Source organism: Actinia tenebrosa, unplaced genomic scaffold (assembly GCF_029948245.1).
Source record: "Actinia tenebrosa isolate PJP-AT-01 unplaced genomic scaffold, QUT_ActTen_1.0 PGA_scaffold1__47_contigs__length_23844297, whole genome shotgun sequence".
In the NCBI taxonomy this organism is placed as follows: Eukaryota; Metazoa; Cnidaria; class Anthozoa; order Actiniaria; family Actiniidae; genus Actinia; species Actinia tenebrosa.
The window spans coordinates 14,078,454-14,098,534 of NW_028292578.1; the positions used below are offsets into that span (position 1 = coordinate 14,078,454).

General features: G+C 38.5%; 3 protein-coding genes across 3 annotated transcripts in view; 1 reads left to right on the forward strand and 2 right to left on the reverse strand.

The window, feature by feature from the left end:
- Positions 1–648: 648 nt before the first annotated feature.
- Positions 649–4,116, reverse strand: LOC116294021 (uncharacterized). The gene is made up of 6 exons (XM_031701536.2): positions 2,665–4,116; positions 2,489–2,515; positions 1,972–2,167; positions 1,723–1,881; positions 1,393–1,592; positions 649–1,276 (listed from the first exon to the last, which is right to left on the reverse strand). The coding sequence occupies exons 1-6, from the start codon at positions 3,881–3,883 to the stop codon at positions 1,221–1,223; spliced, it is 1,857 nt and encodes a 618-aa protein (XP_031557396.2). The 5' UTR covers positions 3,884–4,116; the 3' UTR covers positions 649–1,220.
- Positions 4,117–4,775: 659 nt separating this feature from the next.
- LOC116294022 (citron Rho-interacting kinase) overlaps positions 4,776–20,081 on the reverse strand; it is a 39,798-nt gene continuing 24,492 nt past the window's right edge. The window contains exons 45-63 of the mRNA XM_031701537.2: positions 19,762–19,845; positions 18,924–19,059; positions 18,403–18,507; positions 15,453–15,704; positions 14,642–14,816; positions 14,283–14,499; positions 13,991–14,079; positions 13,302–13,482; positions 12,793–12,878; positions 11,880–12,145; positions 11,405–11,485; positions 11,090–11,234; positions 10,180–10,322; positions 9,745–9,837; positions 9,339–9,447; positions 8,577–8,711; positions 6,881–6,961; positions 6,554–6,638; positions 4,776–6,130 (exon numbers count right to left, since the gene is read on the reverse strand). Coding sequence (XP_031557397.2) covers positions 5,758–6,130; positions 6,554–6,638; positions 6,881–6,961; positions 8,577–8,711; positions 9,339–9,447; positions 9,745–9,837; positions 10,180–10,322; positions 11,090–11,234; positions 11,405–11,485; positions 11,880–12,145; positions 12,793–12,878; positions 13,302–13,482; positions 13,991–14,079; positions 14,283–14,499; positions 14,642–14,816; positions 15,453–15,704; positions 18,403–18,507; positions 18,924–19,059; positions 19,762–19,845 — 2,836 coding nt within the window. The 3' untranslated portion in view covers positions 4,776–5,757. The remainder of the gene's footprint in view (positions 6,131–6,553; positions 6,639–6,880; positions 6,962–8,576; positions 8,712–9,338; positions 9,448–9,744; positions 9,838–10,179; positions 10,323–11,089; positions 11,235–11,404; positions 11,486–11,879; positions 12,146–12,792; positions 12,879–13,301; positions 13,483–13,990; positions 14,080–14,282; positions 14,500–14,641; positions 14,817–15,452; positions 15,705–18,402; positions 18,508–18,923; positions 19,060–19,761; positions 19,846–20,081) is intronic.
- On the forward strand, positions 16,041–18,939 carry LOC116294023 (uncharacterized). Its single transcript, XM_031701538.2, has one exon. The coding sequence runs from the start codon at positions 16,104–16,106 to the stop codon at positions 18,375–18,377; it is 2,274 nt and encodes a 757-aa protein (XP_031557398.2). The 5' UTR covers positions 16,041–16,103; the 3' UTR covers positions 18,378–18,939.

Sequence of the window (20,081 nt, forward strand, 5' to 3'; positions counted from 1 at the left end):
AATATGAATATATAGCAAAAAGAAACTCAAAACTAGAAGACTTTCCTTTATACCTCAGGATTTATTAAGAGGGTGCAATAAGGTTATTTTTAGCTTGCCATATTTTTATAATAACTTTGCATGTAGGAGGGCTTCAAACACCAGCAATTACTAATTCTAAAGAAACAATAAAATAACACAATGTAAAACCCGTTGCGTGTACTTTTAAGATATTATAAGCAAAAAACTTTGTTTTTTTTCATATTATTCATTTCCATAAAGTTCATGACCAGCAGGTAGATCAATTTGTTTTTACAAACATTGGACACGTAAGAACATAATAAAAAGTGATGGGTCACGGAACGTGTAAAAATGAACTTCTTTTTATGCTTCAATAATTAACAAGTGGAAGAAAACACATGGACTTGTTCGGACTTTCTAGCTTTGTCTAAGAAAAAATCTTGAATGTTATTTTATAATGAATCTTTTGTTTTGAGTCTAGGACCCAGAGCTCCTCGGTTTTGTTCCTCCACCGAACACTGGGTACTAGAATGGTTTCGATACGTTTCCCTATTTTCCCGCCAATTTTCTGAACATGCGTATAAACGTCTTTCATCGGCGTTTAAAATGCTAATGGTTATTTCTTAAAGATAACAATGGTACGATATGTTTGCTGGCACATACTATTTATTTTTTAATAAAAGACACAGTTTTGTCATTCCTATGACATTCCATAGGTATACATGCGCTCTTGAAACGTTTCTTTCCCGACAAGGCCATGGAAAAACATTGATTGACGTCCACCAAAACCTTCTTGAGTTTCCAGGCGATGATCCGGTGTGTTTTATTGAGAATGACTTTATGGTGTAGTAACAAGGCTACAAGCTTTTCTGCAAGTCCCTTTTCATACCCCTACACCAATCTTCAACCCTTTCGTTATGTAACAGTTTTTGCATTTATTTTAACGAATCCAGTTCACCTACAAAAAAAATCATCTAAAGACAAGGGCAACATAAGCGTCTGACACAAGCTTTCAAAGATGAAATTTTTTCTAAGGTTTTTCTTGTCGTTCATATACGGTACAAACCCAAAGCCGGCCGGGCAACAGCTCTAAACTCGATGCTCAAAACAAATACCCTACCCTGTTTCAAGGGAAGAGTATATGCTCAACTACGAGCGAAGCAAGTGGGCTGAGAATGATTTTAAGAAATTTGCACTTTGTATTGAAGAATGATACAAAATTACGGACAACTGCATGGAGACGAGCTAGAAGGAACGGCCATAGAACCGTCTGTAACTGAAAAAGAAACGAAAAATTAAATCGTACGATTTCTAGATGTTCGGATATTCTTACTAGAGTAATAAGTTGGTGTTCATATTACAGTATAAATGTTATCAGTGAAATCTTCTTACCTTTACATATTTGTCGCACAAGCTCATTCGTGACGTGGTGGATTTTACTGAAATCTCCCGTGAATACGTTGTCCTGTACAGGACGAGAAGCCATGACGTTTAGTTGATGGATGTTGAAGTAACGTCCAACGCCAACAGCTATGATTTTCACGCCTTTTTGCTTGAGAATTCTTGAAGGGATATGAACACCGTCGCTTGATCTTCGAAGAAAAAAAAACCAAATATTGATTAAAAAGGGAAAAAAGCTAATAAATGAAGGAATGAAGGAAGTAAATTGACTTAATTTATTACTATATTAAATCATAATTAAATTATTATTATCGATTTTACCTTCCATCTGTAACAACAACCAATACCCTCGGACGCAGACTGCAAGAGCAACCATACAGAAATGAATGTGCAAAAGATAGTGCTAGTCCGGTCTGCGCATTCAAGCAGTGATGACACGGAAGATTTAAGAATTTAAGAACATCCAGGATGTTTTCTCCACTGGAAAAATAAATTTATACAAGAATTACGATAAAAAAAAAGTGGTGAAAAAATTATAGCTATTTATCTACTTGAAAGGTACGTACTTACTCATTAAAGCCTATTAGTGAGATGGGCCTGTTCGCATACGAAATCACACCAATCCTCGTGGCCGTGGGACCTATGGAAAACCTGAGAACGACGTGTTTGATGAAGTTAATCAACCGACGGTAGTTACCAGTCCCCGTGCGTGCAACACTTTTAGAAGCTTCAACCAGAAACCCAAGGTCTATTGCGGACCTGCAAACTATAGAAAAAGAGACTTATTACTCTTACTAAACCTAAAGAATATCACTAAAAAGGGAAGTTTTGCACCTTCAATTTGACGTGTCAAGTGCTAAAAAGACTATTTTGGGGGTTGTCGGATTGAGAAAATATCTTGACCATGCACCCTTCTTAAAATTGTCTTGAATGCAAGTATAAGATATCGCATTCACGATACTTTTGACAAGGGTTAATTTACTAGGTCACCGTATTTTGGGGTCTTAAAATGGATCCTTGAACATTGACCTGTAATGGGGAGGTCAAGGTCGTTAACTATTCCCTGATCAACTTGAATCAAACTTACTTTGATTTGCTGTGGGATTGCTCAGGGCTGTCAAGAAAAAAGAGTGAAAAAGAATGACAATAAATAGAAAAATGCATAAAGGAAAAGAATAACGAGAAATTCAAGGAAACCTAGGTTATGTACTATTGATGAGAGCGCTAAGAACAAGCAATCAAAACTAAACGTCTTGTACTCACTCATTGGGGGCCAATATAATGTTGTAGGTTTTGCTGTTGTTGTCCTCGTAGGACTAGTATTTTGTGGACCGTTAGGATTAAATGCCAAATCAATAGCATTAGGAATAACCACTTCATTCACGGTTTTAGAGTTCATTAAGTCTTTTTCGCTGTTATTTTTGCTCTTATTTTTGCCATATCTGACTGGATTATTTTCTATTTTCTCTTCAGTAGAATATTCCTTCAGTTCCTCTTCACTCTCATGATCTTCGTTTCCCGAGGTTTCTTCGAAGTCTTTTTTGCTATTATCTTCGATTTTATTTTTGCCACATTTGACTGGATTATTTTCTATTTTCTCTTCAGTAGAATATTCCTTCAGTTCCTCTTCACTCTCATGATCTTCGTCTCCCGAGGTTTCTTCGAAGTCTTTTTTGCTATTATCTTCGATTTTATTTTTGTCATATTTGACTGGATTATTTCCTATTTTCTCTTCAGTAGAATATTCCTTCAGTTCCTCTTCACTCTCATGATCTTCGCCTTCCGAGGTTTCTTCGAAGTCTTTTTTGCTATTATCTTTGATTTTATTTTTGCCATATTTGACTGGATTATTTTCTATTTTCTCCTCAGTAGAATATCCCTTCAGTTCCTCTTCACTCTCATGATCTTCGTCTCCCGAGGTTTCTTCGAAGTCTTTTTTGCTATTATCTTCGATTTTATTTTTGCCATATTTGACTGGATTATTTTCTGTTTTCCCATCAGTAGAATAATCCTTTTCCTCTTCACTCTCATGGTCTTCGTCTCCCGAGGTGTCCAGAGGATTATGTTCTCTACCGAGAGGTGTTTTATTTTTCTCTTGTGTTTCTTCACTCTCGTCGTCTTGTTCAAAAACAATTTTACGATTACCGTTTGGATTTTGTTTTTGTGGTTGATACGCCATGTCAATTGATGCTGGTATCGCGCGCCGAGTACCCGTTAAACGTTCTTCAAATTTCTTATCTCTTTTAACTTGTAAATCCAGATTCTCGTTTCCAGATGAAGTATCAACTACTCTCGTCTGCTGTGAGCTAGTTTTGGAGCTTCCATTATGGCTGAGCAATCTTTGAATAGAAATTTCAAACTCATTCAACTTTTCCTGTAAATGTTTGTCTCTAGAAGAAATACCAGTGGTACACTTGACCGACACACACAAAACAGCCAGGCTGCACCAAAAAATATTAAAATACAACAGAAAAAGCATCATTTCTTTACCGATTTAACGACCCCCATCCTTTTCGCCACCCCCAAAAACTCATTTCGAAAACAATCCCTCTATAGAATCAATATTTTTGTTCATCAAACTGGTGCTGGGTTAGGAAACAGTGGTCCAACCTGGGAATTTGTTTAGTCTTGCGAAAAATCTTTGACACGGAAAGTTCAGTTTTTGTACAAACGAGGAAATCAACTTTCGCGATCACGATAACATGAATACGTCTATGCAAGACCTCCATCAATTCAATGCATTTGATTGATTTTTATTCCAAAAACGCTTGCTTGATTATACTTAGTTAGCAGGTGTATTTAGTTCTGCTTTGCGTGAGTTCTTAAACAACAGATTAATCTTCTGTAAAACTCTAACCAACCATTAAAATAAATAAATCACTTTATTTAAGTGTCTACTCGTTCTAGGGCTTTCGCACTAATTGGGGACCCTTTTCGCTCACACGCACTACCACTATATTTAGTATTCTATGCACACAACGCTCAACTCACATGTTGATTTTTACGGAGGGAGGAAACCGGAGAACCCGGAGAAAAACCCTCGTAGCATAGGAGAGAACAACACATTAAATAAACTCAATTCACATGTGGAGACCGCAACGCTCGAACCGGCGACCCGACCCTTGGATTCACAGCGGTGAAAGACGACGCGTTAGTAGCAAACGCCACCCATGCTACTCATCATTAAAACACATCGTGACACATGTGCGTGCCTCGTGTAAGAAAAACTTAACACCCAGTAGTGGATGCAGGGGTGGTTCAATGGAACCCCCTTTTGAAAGATCTTTTTACGCTCAATAAAATGAAACTGGCAGACGGAATTCAGACAATTTGCGTGACTGCTTAACACAGAAATGAATCACTTCTCTTACGAGTTAATTAAACATGCTTTAATATATTGTATTATTGGTGGCACAAATTCATATTATTCACAATTATCTATATAAAAATAGGTGTGGTTTTCTTAACTTAAGCCTTGCAAGTAAATGACTACCCCACTTGTTCCCCAATAGGTCAATAGACCTCCTCGGCTCTGACGTAATGTTTTCCCATTTCAGACCACATGTCATTCCCTAGAGCATCATTTCTTTGTTTAAGGTTTGCGCGCGATTGACATGAGAAGACACCTGAATATGGATACAGCTCAAACAAAGGAATCTTATTCTCAAGGGAATGACACGTGGTCTGAAATGGGAAAACATTACCACCAAGCCGAAGAGGTCAATTTGCTCCACTCCCCAGATTTACTCTTCCAAACTAAAGCGAAAGAGGCTTGAAACTATAAAATCCAATCGGTAACAAAATTAGTACTTCGACGGTGAATTATTCCTAGTATAGTCACACGGCAGTGTTGCTTATCATAACTTCGAGTGTAGATTAGAACAATCAATTTGCCCTTACCAGAAGGCATGAAAGAAAGTTTGTAAGACCGTAGAAACATATGAACAGGTCTACATCCCAAAATGGGATTTCTTCGAACTGGTCCGGCGATATCGTCTTGTAATCCTTATTGTTGGTAGCAAATCTCTAGACTCTTCGTAGCAGTGTGCTGTCGGTGTTAATCACCAAAGGTGTCTACTATAATTATTTATTTGTGTTCTATATACATCTGTAGCATTCTCCATTCATCCTGGCTAACATAATTCCAAAAGGATGGATTCAAATGAAAATTAATGTGATGGGATTGGGATTAGAACTGATTAAGGGAAGAGGGGAAAGAATGAACAAAGATAGTTAAAATGTGATGGGAAATTAGAACTATGCTGAACTAACCCAGGTTGGTACATATAGCATTGCTTTTAGGAGTAATATTGGTTATAGTCCATAAGTCAAAATTCTGGCAAACATCAATGACAATTAGTGATTGACTTCATAGCATTTCCTCTTCCTCATACTTGGGGACCTGAACGGACCGTTGGATAAAAATGAACTACGCCTCTTTTTGGGATTGCCGGGAGTTTTCGTTTTCTCATCGTCATTGTGTCGGCCTGGCGAGCCAATCTCGGAAGCCAACGACGTGGCGGAGATAGACCGAAGCATTTCCGACAAGTGAGAGAAATCGGAGAAGTCTTCGTCGCTCTGGCACGATGAGGTAGCGGCAGAGCTGCCTTGGAAACAAAGCATTTCAACGCTGTCTTGTAAAGAGGACACGATGTAGACCGCTCCGGGTAAGACTGCTGGACCGAGAACTCGTGGATTCTGGATCTCCATAAACTTATGCGTGAATGAACTAAAGTAAAATATTACATCAATAGATAAATTGGGTGTTTTGCGTTTAAACGAAGTGCACAATTGATGAAGAATGTCTGTGCCTGTTGTATTTGGAGGGAGAGTTTCACCGGCACTCCCCTAGACAGATGATCCCCTGAAACAACAATGATCCACTGAAGGGCACCTATATTTCCATGCTTGTCCTCGAAGGTTTTTCTTAAAAACGTTAGTAAACTGTAATCGTTGAATGATGTTCAGGGAACGCTTTAGTGATCGATTCCTTATAGAAGTTTTAACCAAAGATAGAAATGGCAAAATAGAAAAAATGATACAGTAATGATAAAAAGGTAAATTATACACCGTGAAAAGATGAAAAAATTAACTAACTAACCCTTTTCAAGCCAGACAAGAATTGATAAAAAGAAAAGATCAAGTAACTTACTGGACATCAGGAGAATTGCTTGGTGGAATCTCACATACATCAATGGAGTTGAAGTGAGTGACGAACAGGAATGGCTTCTTGTACGCTACAAGAAAGATCAAAGATGGAGAAATGAGTCTTGGGAATCAAACATAAATCGCACGGTGAAACAACTTCCTCTAGCTGTAAGTAATGCCACAGATAACTCAGAAAAAATGAAATAGAGCCTGGTGGGAAAAACCCTCGAATCAAGCGAGAAACCAAACAAACTCCAAACACACCCTTCATTCCTTTCTCAGATTAAATTTTTTACCTATCGGCAATCATACTTTAAAACTGAAAGCTTACCAAACGCTAGGGGTAGTCGAGTCCACATCAAGGTCTTCTGTCTTGTCTGACAACCAGAAGAATTAACAAAAACACCAAATTCTGAAAACGAATGAATAAATGCATTTTGAAATGAATTTTTATAACGAAATGAAAACAGGGTTCGTGCCTAGGTAAGGATTTAAAATTCAAGGAGTATACAAGGACCCAAAAATGAAACTATGCCAAGGTTTTGCATGGTGGTTGCACATGGCCGACTTTGAGATTTTCTGATCTTTCTGACTAGATCTATTTCAGAACCATGCAAGTAATGATCAAAGTAAAAATCCAAGGAAATTTCAAGGAGTTTCGCTAACATAATAAAATTAAAGGAGTTTAAGGAGTAGCACGAACCCTGGATTTTGTCCCGTTTTATTCGATATTTTAATCCATTCGATTTTGACCCGTTTTATTCGATATTTTAATCCATTCGATTTTGACCCGTTTTATTCTTTAATCCATTCGATTTTGACCCGTTTTATTCGATATTTTAATCTATTCGATTTTGACCCGTTTTATTCGATATTTTAAATTCATTCGATTTTGACCCGTTTTATTCGATATTTTAATCCATTCGATTTTGACCCGTTTTATTCGATATTTTCATCCATTCGATTTTGACCCGTTTTATTCGATATTTTAATCTATTCGATTTTGACCCGTTTTATTCGATATTTTAATCCATTCGATTATGACCCGTTTTATTCAATATTTTAATCTATTCGATTTTGACCCGTTTTATTCGATATTTTAAATTCATTCGATTTTGACCCGTTTTATTCTTTAATCCATTCGATTTTGACCCGTTTTATTCGATATTTTAATCCATTCGATTTTGACCCGTTTTATTCGATATTTTAATCTATTCGATTTTGACCCGTTTTATTCGATATTTTAATCCAATCGATTTTGACCCGTTTTATTCGATATTTTAATCTATTCGATTTTGACCCATTTTATTCGATATTTTCATCCATTCGATTTTGACCCGTTTTATTCGATATTTTAATCTATTCGATTTTGACCCGTTTTATTCGATATTTTAAATTCATTCGATTTTGACCCGTTTTATTCGATATTTTCATCCATTCGATTTTGACCCATTTTATTCGATATTTTCATCCATTCGATTTTGACCCATTTCATTCGATATTTTAATCTATTCGATTTTGACCCGTTTTATTCGATATTTTCATCCATTCGATTTTGACCCATTTGATTCGATATTTCAATTCATTCGATTTTCAGGGTTCGTGCCGAGGTAACGACTTAAAATTCAAGGACTATTTAAGGAGTATGTTCAGCTAACTATGCGAAGGTTTTATACGGTGGTTGCACATGGCGGACTTTCAGATTTTCCGATCTTTCTGACTAGATCTATTTCAGAACCATACAAGTATTGATCAAAGCAAAAATCCAAGGAGTTTTGTTAACATCATAGAATTCAAGAGTTTTTCAAGTGCCCTTGAAAACGTGAATTAAATTCAAGGAGTTTAAGGAGTAGCACGATACCTGGAAAAGAATACATGCACGGCAACGGTCCAGCGTCCTAAAAACACGGTACTTTCAACGCATTTCTCGCAGTTTTAATAAACTAGCAATGGTTTGAAGCTGATAAAACAAACACTGTTGCACACGTAACTATACGATCCAGATAAAGAGACGGTGTAGAACATACCATTGTAACAGAGAAGAAATTCCCTGTCTTTACATCCGGCGGAAGTGACGTCCAGCACAGCGATAGGGAAGATGTTCAGCTGTGCTGCACCATACACAGCAAAGGCTAGGGAGGTGTCCTGAGCATCTAGGAACTCTATAAACAAAAGTGAACATTCAGAAGAACGAAGCCGAATAAAGTATTGATAAAGGATAACAACCTTATTGAATAAAAGAAACCAACGGTGATGGTATGAATGGTACGAATTAATGATAGTGATAAATTATGGGGGAAGATGATGATGGTGGCAATGATGATGGTGGCAATGATGATGGTGGCAATGATGATGGTAGCAATGATGATGATGGTAGCAATGATGATGATGGTAGCAATGATGATGGTGGCAATGATGATGACGGTGGCAATGATGATGATGGTGGCAATGATGATGGTGGCAATGATGATGGTGGCAATGATGATGGTGGCAATGATGATGGTGGCAATGATGATGGTGGCAATGATGATGGTGGCAATGATGATGGTGGCAATGATGATGGTGGCAATGATGATGGTAGCAATGATGATGGTGGCAATGGTAAGAGGGACTGTGGTGACTTATGACGAATGTTGATGATGTCAGTAGTGATGATGATGATGACAATATCAGAAATGAGAGTGATGGTCATGGATGGAGATAGTGATGTTAAGGATGATGACGGCAGTAGCAGCGATGATAAAGATAAAGATCGGTGAGATAACGTAGTAATGTTGATCAATATTCACCTGAAATATTGTACTGCCTCAAGTCCAAACTATAAAACTTGCCGGTACCGTACACTACACTAGTGTCAGCAAAATGAATGCAGTTACAAGGATCAGCAGTATCAATCTCCTATCAACAAACAAACGAACAAACAAACACATCTTTTAGTAATACTTCTTTATTAGTATGCGATCCCTTCCCCTAAAGAGGGGATTACAAGACTAAGCCATCTTGAGGGGCAAACATAAAAATATGTTCTCCTTCCGAAAATAAAAGCTCTTGACATTCAAAATAATACGCTGTCCCTGTCCTACGAAACGGCTGTCGTGGAACTCAGTGCAAACAACCACTGGAAAATACCTTTAATAGCTCATTAATTACTCTATCTATTGGCTTAACGATTTTCCTTTTCCAAAGTCATCTTACCTTTCTGGTGCAGAAGGCGTTCATGCCAGCATTGAAGCGTAGAAGATGAAGCTTGTTGGGCGTGGCTGCACATACGTAATAACTGCCATCGTACTGAAATAAAGAAAACAGGAGTTAGACGTTACTAGGGCATCGTGTCACGCCATTGAGTACTATTACTTTCTTCGTGGTTAATGGTTCAATGAGACAGAGAAGGAACTTTATATGGGACTCTTGTTCTGTTGCGTTCCCTCATCTAGTTTTTACATCATTTGTTTGTATACTCAGTCATAACTAGTTGTAAAACTAATAAATGAAAATAGATAAATAAAAAGCCAGATTTATGTAGCTCAAAAAAAGAAATTTTATTCAAAGAAAGTTCAAGGAAACTACTAACTACAGCATCCACTAATAACTCGTTTTGGAAACGGAAATGACGTCACATCAGCTAGTTACCTGTCCCATGGCAAACAAGTGACAGTTTTTGATCTTCTCGATGGTCTGTGAGGTCAGCGGTGTTAGAGGAACTTCAGAATTAACTTGCTTGCCACGTGAATTGAGTTGCTTCAGATCAACACTGCAGAGGTGACGTTCCTTGCCTATGGTCACCAAACAAGATAAATGCAGACAATTGGTGTTCAAGTTGGGATATTTTGATGAGATGTTAGTGAAGCTTCGCACAACACCCTGGTGATGTTTAAAATCTCACGTGAACCCATATAACGCCCCTAAAGGGTATATAAGCCAATCAAAGTGCTAGAACACGACAAATCATTGTGCTGTACGTTTTGCGTTCAAACAAATTCAAGCAAAAGACATGTTTTATTATCTCTCCTGGATTTAAAAATCTTCTAAATTTCATCTAACTATCCCCCAACCTATACATTTATCTATTCATCATGCATCACTCCTGTTATCCCATCCATTCTTCCATTTACCCACCAACCCAACCATCAGTCTAAATTGCTTACTATCAATAACGTGGCTTTTTGGAGTTGACTGGGGGGCAGACAAGCGGTTGACTGAGGGGCAACTAGCGGATGTTAAGTCAAAACATATCAAAATAAGTCCTCAAACTATTGTATTTGACTATTTTCACGACATCAAACCAGAAAACAAGAGATCAAAACAACCTCCAAGATTCTACAAGCCATTAAAAACGCAGCTATTATCGGAAGTGACGTCTATTCAGGGGACTTGAATATAGGGTTGAGGTCCACCTTTAGCAATTTCAGTCATGTATTTGCATGTATTTGAATTTGAATATAAAGTAGTATTATTATTATCATTGATAGCAACCTATAGTATAATTATATGTTGACTATGCCAAGACAGCTTTAATGCTAGAAGTTTAGATTCTTCTTACCAGTCAGCATGATGGCAATATTCAGTTCAGGTATAACATCAATCTGGAAGACTTTCTCAATGCCAGGAATAACACGATGAGAGCCATGGCCAGGTTTCGAAAGAGACATTGAAAACAGCCCCTCCTCTGCACCAAGAAGCAACAGCTAGAAAATCAAAAAACAAAACAACTTAAGTTTGAAAGAGCTAATGGCACATGGAGTATTACAGTTCCTGCATTCTTATTGGCTTCGAAATATCATGGGCCTCATTTTTTCAGATTTTTTGTTCTTTAGGATTGTTCTCAGATCGCAGATAATAAGTTTGCCTGTCTTACCTCATCACTTAGCAGCTGTGAACAGTTGATGTCGATCTTATCACTATTCTCAAGATATAACAAGCTGTTACCAAACAGTTTCTGTGGAACAAACGTACAGTTTCCAACTATTAACAAAATGATTGAACAGGTTCTTCCCTAAATTACTAGCCTGCATAGGGGCATACTGTTTGAGAGCATGTGGAAGAAGGGAGGGGGGAGGAGAAGGGAGGGGCTGTAAGAATCCCCCGCTATTTGAATATTCTACGAAGTGTATTCTAGGCTTGTTTGAGTAACAATAAGGCGAGATACACAATTTGTACCCAAGCTAGACCAGAATGCACCATGTTCGCTGTATTAAGAAAGTTATTAAGCATTTTATTTTCCTTCTACTCTCTTCCCTCCTCACCCTTCATTAAACAGTTCCCCTTAAAAAAATCTCACTGTTCAATTCTACTTGAACCCCATAAAACCTAGCTTTTCCTCTGATATGTACCTCATCACTGTTGCTCTGAATAGCCTTCTTGATCTGATTCAGTGTATTCTCCAGAGCCACCACCCATTTTTGCTTGTCAGCAAAGCTAGGGGCCATAAAGTACAGGTTCTGTACAGGCCAACACTTGGGGCGTGACTCGATCCTTAGAATGTAAGGGAGGTCAGTAGGAGCTGTGCCTAGCAACTCTGATGACATCACTGATGAATGAATGGTCACGTGACCATCAGTGCCATCCAGGTGAAGAATTTCTATGGGAGACGTTTTGTCTGAAGAGAAAAAGGAGAAAGTAGAAGTTAATATTTTCCAGGTTACAATAATCTTTTCAATTTATCCACCAAATCAAAAAATGATGACCAATTTGAATAACTATTGTTCTGGGCCCGGTTGTACATAGATTGATTGCGCTATCCGATAGATAAATCTTATCCAGTGGATAAATTTATTGCAAAACAGCATCGACTTATCCACTGGATAAGGATTTATCCACCGGATAGCGCTATCCAGGCTTCATACAACCGGGCCCAGGGCTGACTAGCACTCATGCATATGAAAACGCTTTTATGTTTCGACGTGAACACGATGCCAGTCAGTCGCTAGTCAGTGCAGAACAATAGTCATTCAAATTGGTCGACATATTTCGATTCTGTGTATTACTGGACCAAACTATGCTTGCTTGATCAATAAAGTTTTTGGATGAGGGCAACGTGGCGTGGGGAGGAGACTGACGATATCTATTCAACCAATCACAGCACGCAAGATCGCTGGTCATCCAATCAAAATTCTCAAACGCAACACCGTCACGGTCACGGCACGGCTTTATCATTTTTCATCTCAGTCTCTAAACATCTTGACCAAAGTCACACATGTTCCTGATTCCTTGGTGTTGAGAAGGTTAGTACTATAAAATCCTTACCTTTAACATTCTCTTTATCAAACAACTGAATCTTGTTATCACGTAACATCACCCACTTCTTCTCCCAGCCATATTTTACTGAACCACTGTCATGATAAGCAAAAAAAAAAGTGAATATTTATTTTTGATGTTTAAGAAAAAAGGGCTTATAATCCTTGTAGTACAAAGTAAAAAAAAAAAAGGGGGAAAAACTTGTGGTAAAACTGCTGCCATTCTAGAGCGGTTTCCTAATAAGTAGAAAAATACCGATTTACAGCACGTACACGGTACGACATGCCGTATCATTGAAATGGTTCCCTATTGTCTTCCAGTAAATCAACCAATCACGATGCATAGTTCAAGTTACGGTAAGATTCGGTGCGTCTACGGTACAGCTACAGTACCGTCTATAAATCTACCGTGTCGTTTCCCACTTATACGAAAACCAGTCTATTGTCATGGTACGTCGTACCGTTTACGTGCTGAAATTCAGCACCCCACTCAATCGAAGACAATCTTTCCTTACGTACCTTGGTACTTTCATCCAGTTCTCTATCCCTCCATTCAGAGATGATGTAGAAGAAGACTTAACAGGTGAATCTGTCTTGTTATCACTCAGCGCCTCACTGAAATGTTCTACAAACTGCGAAGGAAGTCCACAAGTGTGGGATAGGTGTGGTGCGCACTTGTTGTGGCAGACTGAGCTGCATTCTGTCATCCAAAAAAAGTAATAACAATGGTTAGAATGCATTAAATCCACTTGGGCTTAATGTTTTGCCCATTTCAGACCACGTGTTACTCTCTTGAGAATAAGATGTATTCATATTCAGTGAGAATAAGATGTATCCATATTCACGTGTCTTTTCATGGGCAACCGTTAAACAAAGAAATGATACTCTAGGTAATGACAGGTGGTCTGAAATGGGAAAACAGTAAATTGGGTCTATCTTCAAAGCATCATCATCATTTGCGTCATCAAATTATCGATATTGTTGGAGATTCCCCTTTTCATAGTTTAAACGAAGACTGGTGATGCCCTCTTGGTGCACGGGATGTTATTTCTGAATATTGGGACGCCAAGCTTTTCGATCTCATCCCCGACTAATTCAGCGCCACAATACTATCCACCGTTCATTTGTTACCAGTCGATGTTTGAACGTGAAAAGGCAAATGCACTAGGCGCACAGCTGAGTTATCTTAAAAAATCGAATCAATGTACCTGCGCATTTACAGGACTGTCGTCCAAAATGTACCGTGTCCAGACAAACAGCGCACTTGACAGGCCTCATGTTTAATGCATTAACAAACCTGAATCAACAACAAAGATATTATTATCAATAACCTAGAGGTTTACTGTGCCGAGAAAGTACTCGTTTAAATGTGTTCTACTGCCGGGAAGGTTAACTAAACAATACGTTCAGAAACCTTCCAATCTCTTGACGCGTGACACATATTTCACGTGACACATACTTCGCGTGACACATGCAATAGGGATCCTAGAATAACGTTACCTGTGTGGAATATTATGGTGCATTCTTTCCTTAGGTCTATGAACTGTTGGTTCAGTAGGTAGAGGTGGTTTCCCAGCTGGGTTACTGTTTTTAAGGGTGTTCTTAGGTGCTTGCTGGTTGCTAGGAGACTGTTGTAAGGCTGATAGCACAGCTACTTTTTGTACTGGTTTTCTGTTGGAGATTGTCGCGTTCTGACACTGGGATTTCCATTCAGCAACTAAATATGATAATTAAAAAAAAAAGTCAACTGGCCTCGTTTTCATGCTCCTAGGTATCAATCCCCTCGAATCTAGAGGAAGACAAAGTGCAAGTGTTCGACCAATTATATCGCGTGTTATATACACTACAGTAACACTAACCTTCCATTTTAGCGGTTTGTAGTTCAGCTTTAGTCCTGTTTAGCTCTGTTTGTAGTTTCAGACTAGATGCTCGTTCTTTCTCGAGTGCTTGTTGCATGTCTTTCCATTGTTTAGGTATAACATTACGTTCATCATGGTGCTGTTTACGCCATGTTTTTCCTCCTCCACCAATAAGCTACATAAAAACACAAAACGTCTTTTTAAAGTCTGGCAATGACGTCTATGAAGCTGTCAAATTTTAGGAGTCTATAATGGACCTTTGTTTCGCGGCAACCATGTTTATTCACATCCTGCTTGAATGCCAAGCTGCACAGGGAAAAAATTGTTTCACCCATCATGGCTGCCGCCTGAGAAAGTCCCATTATGACAGGCCATCTCGGACGCAAAGAAAGAAAAGATTCATAAATATGTCTTTTCCTTTAAAGGTCTCAATTTAAAGTAATCCTCGCAACCAACGAGACCTACAAAAGGCTACAAAAAGATTCAGTTGTCAGGGGCAGATACAGAAATTTGTTCAGGGAGGGGTGCAGCACACATAGTTAACCCAGGGAGGGGTGCACCTCTTATAATCAAAGGGAAAAAGGCGCTTCCCCTGCACCCCTCCCCTGGACCCGCCACTGGTTGTAACTGTTTTGCAATGGTGTTTCACTATAGGCAATATCTTGAAATTCTTAATACAAAAGTTGCAAAAATTAGAACTTGACCTGTATATAGCTAAGATTGCTAAAGTCTGCAGCAAAGCCGCGCGACAAGTTGCCCTATAAGACTGAATCAATTGCCTGGTGTTAAGTACTACTACTACTTTACTTACTTTCTTCTTTTTCATATTTTGTCCTTCAGTCTTGTACTGTAAGAAGTCAATCAGCTTTGTCTGTTGTGCTTTGGTTGCCTCTAGCTTGAGCCTCTCTTCGGCATAAGATGATTCCATCACATCCAGCTGTTCTGCCAGAGCAGCTCTCTGGTTATTCACCTCCTCGAACTTCTCCATTACTGATGCAATGTTCTGGTTGATTTGGAAGTTGGTGGCTTTGAGGTTGGAGATTTGGGACTCCAGTCTCTCGTTCTAAATAACATGTTTTTATTAACATTTTTATTAATCTTACCTCTCCAATAGCGGTATCATACCAGATACTTGGAGCGATAAGATTAAAACAATCTTACATCACCACCATTACCACCACCACCATCAACATCATTAACACTAAACACCATTTATGACTAAATAAAATTTTTGTATGATACAGAAAATGTTATCCCATTTCATTTCATGTCTATACAATATATTTTACATGTGCTTGAATACAAATTATACCATTTCTTAAGTTTTTAATATTTTAAGAGTTGATGTCCTTAGTACGCATGCTTCAATTCCAAGAATTGACTTTCAAGGTCACATGATTTTCCTCAGAAGTAAGTTGATATGTAATATTTTATATCTATCAATTCCCTCGCTTAGTACAACATGGATTCCTTCCTTGAAAACCTTAAAAAAGACGTCCTATGCTCTCTTTGTAATGATCGACTTACTGAACCCAAAATCTTTTCGTGTTTCCACACATTTTGTAAGCCTTGTATTAAAAGGCACGCCGAGCTGATCGAGGAAGTCAACGTCTTCAAGTGTCCAAAATGTAAATCAGAAACTCCTCTGCCAGAACTAAACAGCGTTGATGATCTAGAACCAAGTCTGCTGCACTCAAGGATGTTGAAGGTGTTGGAGTTTGTAGAAAGTGAGAAGGTTTGTTCTGTTTCTGGGAGTCATCCACCAGCATCTTGGCATTGCTTTGAGTGTAATCGCTCGTTGTGTGACGAATGTGAGAAGAACCATTCAGTGTTTATCAAAGATCACAAAGTTGTATCTCTTGTAGATATAAAAGAAGGAGACATCAAACTGATGATGAGCAGAGAAACCAACTGTGTAGACCACGTTGATAAAATAGTAGAGTTATTCTGTAAAGACTGTGAAGAAATTATCTGCTTGGAATGCTTGAAACATGACCATGAAGGTCATTCAACCATCACTTTATCAAAATATGCAAAGAGTAAAAGTGTTTTGCTGTCTGATAAACTTGAGCACCTTAAAATACGTAAGCAAACAATGGAAAAGAAATTCAAGGATATGCAAGAAGTAACTGAAGAATTGAGAGAATCTGGAGAAAAAGAAAAGCGAGAGATAAAGAAAAAACTGGAAGAGAGTATTAAAGAGTTGCAAATGAAAGCGATGGAGCTGATAAAGCAAATAGACGATGATGTTGACGAGGCTGAGAAAATAACAGTCAAAGGTCAGTCTGTGCTCGATCAGACACGTGGTGCCATGGAATACATGAAGAAACTGATAGAAATAGGAACTCAAACTGACGTTATTCATGTCAAAGACTTGGAATACAATGATAATATTCTCGAAGGTGATGAACTTATTGAAAAAATTCGTCACTTAGATAAAGAATTTGAATTTAACGATGAATTGAGGAAACAAGTGAATTCTGGTCTGGGAACCTTAAGCAAAATTGAAACAGATCACAAGATGAGCACCGCTGAAGTTGAAAGTGAACTTGAAGCAACAAAGAAATCTAAGCTGACCATATCGAGGAAAAGCAAAACTGGAAGAACCACTGATTATCTAACTGATGTTATTGATGTTAAAATCAGCCCTGAAGATAATGTGGAAATAAAAGAAAACTATGTGAGAGCTGATGGTAAACTAGAAGTGGAGTTCATACCTAAAGTAGCTGGTCAACTGACAGCAGAGGTTCAAGTGAATGGGAATCATGTATCTAACAGTCCACTAGTGATAAATGTCAAGCCACAGAAGATGGGAATAGCAATAGAGTTTCAGATGAAAGATATAGAGAAAAAATCTCGAGGTTATTCTTGGATAGCTGTAAATAAAGAAAACACTAGAATCGCTGTTGCAGATGAGTCATTGCACTGTGTTCATGTATTCAACACTAACGGAGATCACTTACTGACGTATACAAGCCTTCGTTACCCTCAAGGTATTTCATTTCTGAACGAAACAGATTTAGTCATAGCAGACTGGGGTAATTATAGAATTTGTATAGTGAACACTACGACAGGGACATTGGTAAAGACCTTTGGTAACCATGGTAACGGGGATGGAGAGTTCCAAGAACCACAAGGAGTACACGTTGATGTCGATGGGAACATCATTGTGTGTGATTTTGGTAATCATCGTGTTCAAGTCTTCACAAGAGACGGTGACTATCAATATCAGTTTGGTTTATCGGGTCCATACATCTTTTATCCAATTAGCGCAGTAACACATGATGGACGGTTTTACGTCAGTGATTCGGTTAACTGCGTTATTCATGTGTTCGAGAGGGATGGTAGCGTACCGATTAGAATATCGACGATTGGTGGTAAAGGCAGTGCTGACGGTCAGCTGAGTAAACCATGGGGCCTGGCTATTGATAATGACCATCATCTACTGGTCTGTGATCGTAGGAATAATCGCATCCAAAAATTCACATTGGATGGTCGTTTGGTTGGCAAGACTTGCGATGACAATTACGCTTCTCCCAAATATCTAACAGTTTTAAATGATGGTCAATTGCTAGTTACTTCAGAGAAGAAGATTAATGATGATGATGATGATGATGGTGATGGTGAGGATGATATGTACAACAAAGGGAAGAAGAAGAAGAAGAAGAAGAAGAAGAAGATGAGTAAGAGAAAGAAGTATTTCCTTTTTACGTATAATACTGAAAAAAGAACATGATACATGTATATCTTAATCTTGGTACCTCAATCTCGTATTTATTGTTTGATTTAATCTCCAGTTGCAGTTTTCGCTGTACCGACTTCAGTTCCACGGCCACCATTCCATGTTTCTTCTCTGCTTCTCCAAGCTATAGGGGAATTAAATACACCATTATAAACGTTATTCACAATATATCGTTCTGATCCCGTTATCTGTGAACACTTATGCGACAGTTTTGCGGAGAAGTTTCCGTCTTTCGCGTGAAAAAAAACTATTGTCGTGTGGGCGGAAAACTGGCCTTCACGGCACGAAAACATGCTGTTACACTAAAATGTCTTATACGATACGGCAATATATATTTTATCAGTAAATAGTTAGGATAGTACGCGCGCGCTGATTGGTTGAAAACTGTGCTTTACAAGTGAACGGAGCACAGCGCTTACGCCATCCGCGCGCGTAAAGTTCTGCTAGATCCTGCGACCGTCTTTCTTTTTGCGTAAATAAATTCAATATCGAAATGAAATTATATCTATATTCGATATTTCAAATAAATGTTCAACCTACCGATTGTGTGAGTTCATCGGTGCGTTCTCGTTGTCTTTTCAGTTTCTCATTTGTCTCGTCCACTTCTTTAATGTGAGCTATCTGTAGTTCGTCCAGATCTTTCTGTGATTTAGCTAGCTTTTCCTCGGCTACTGATCTGTACATTAAAAAAATCGTTACACTTAGTCTGGATCAAGAGAGTATGGGCTGAGAGTATTGTCTGGATCCCCTCCCCTTCCACATAAAAAACATCCTTTTTTCACGAGGGTAGCACTTAATAGCCATTGGCGAACAAACCTGTGGCCCTCATTCTGTGATCGAATTGGAATTTAGGAGTTGATTTTTGCGGAGGGAGGAAAACCGGAGAACCCGGAAAACCCTCGAAGCACAGGAGAGAACCAACAAACAACTCTACTCATACACAACACCGAACCCAGCGGGACACGAGCTCGGGTCGCATTGATGAGAGGTGAGCGCTCACACCACTACGCCACCCGTGCGTCCCATAAAGGCATTTCAGGGCCCGGTTGTACCAAGGGTGGACAGCGCTATCCCACGGATAAATCTTATCCACCTGATAAATTTATTGGATAACAGCATCGACTTGTCCACTGAATAAGGATTTATCCGCTGAATAGCGCTATCCACCCTTCGTACAACCGGGCCCAAAAAGTTGATAATTACGCAGAATATAAGAGTGAGGAAAAAAGCAACATACCACAAGATTGTTGCGATCAGAAGGGCTAACCTAACGATAGCAACTGTACCTGGATTATACATCAATTATTTTCACCTATTTTGTGTAAGGAAGCATACATAAGGAAGCATCTCCTTACCTTATCGACTGTGATTTTCTTACCTCGCTAGCTTATCTTGTTCTGCCGATCGTTTGATCTCCGCTATAACTAGTTCATCTTTTTCGTTACTCCTTTCGAGGTTTTTCCTGCGTAATCACAAAACGATAAAGAAAAGATCACACTAAAGAGAAGACGATAGACTGTAAAGTAACTAATTTTTTTTTTTGCTAAGCCTTGGGTATTAAACATTTTACAAATCCAAACAGCTTCGCTCTCATCCAGTGTTCCGACATTACCTTCACGAGAACCAATGCAGATGTCGAACCAATAGGGGATCAGAGCTTTTTGTGTGAATTCCTAAATATAAGATTACAGGAAATTT

Bases quoted from the DNA above. Each gene is read 5' to 3' on its own strand.
- LOC116294021 (XM_031701536.2), bottom strand. From the start codon at position 3,883: ATGATGCTTTTTCTGTTGTATTTTAATATTTTTTGGTGCAGCCTGGCT. The intron at 1,593-1,722 runs GTAAAATCGATA...TTTTCTTCGAAG, and splicing joins GTTGTTGTTACAGATGGAAG to ATCAAGCGACGGTGTTCATA. The intron at 1,277-1,392 runs GTAAGAAGATTT...TTTCTTTTTCAG, and splicing joins TGTGCGACAAATATGTAAAG to TTACAGACGGTTCTATGGCC.
- LOC116294023 (XM_031701538.2), top strand. From the start codon at position 16,104: ATGGATTCCTTCCTTGAAAACCTTAAAAAAGACGTCCTATGCTCTCTT.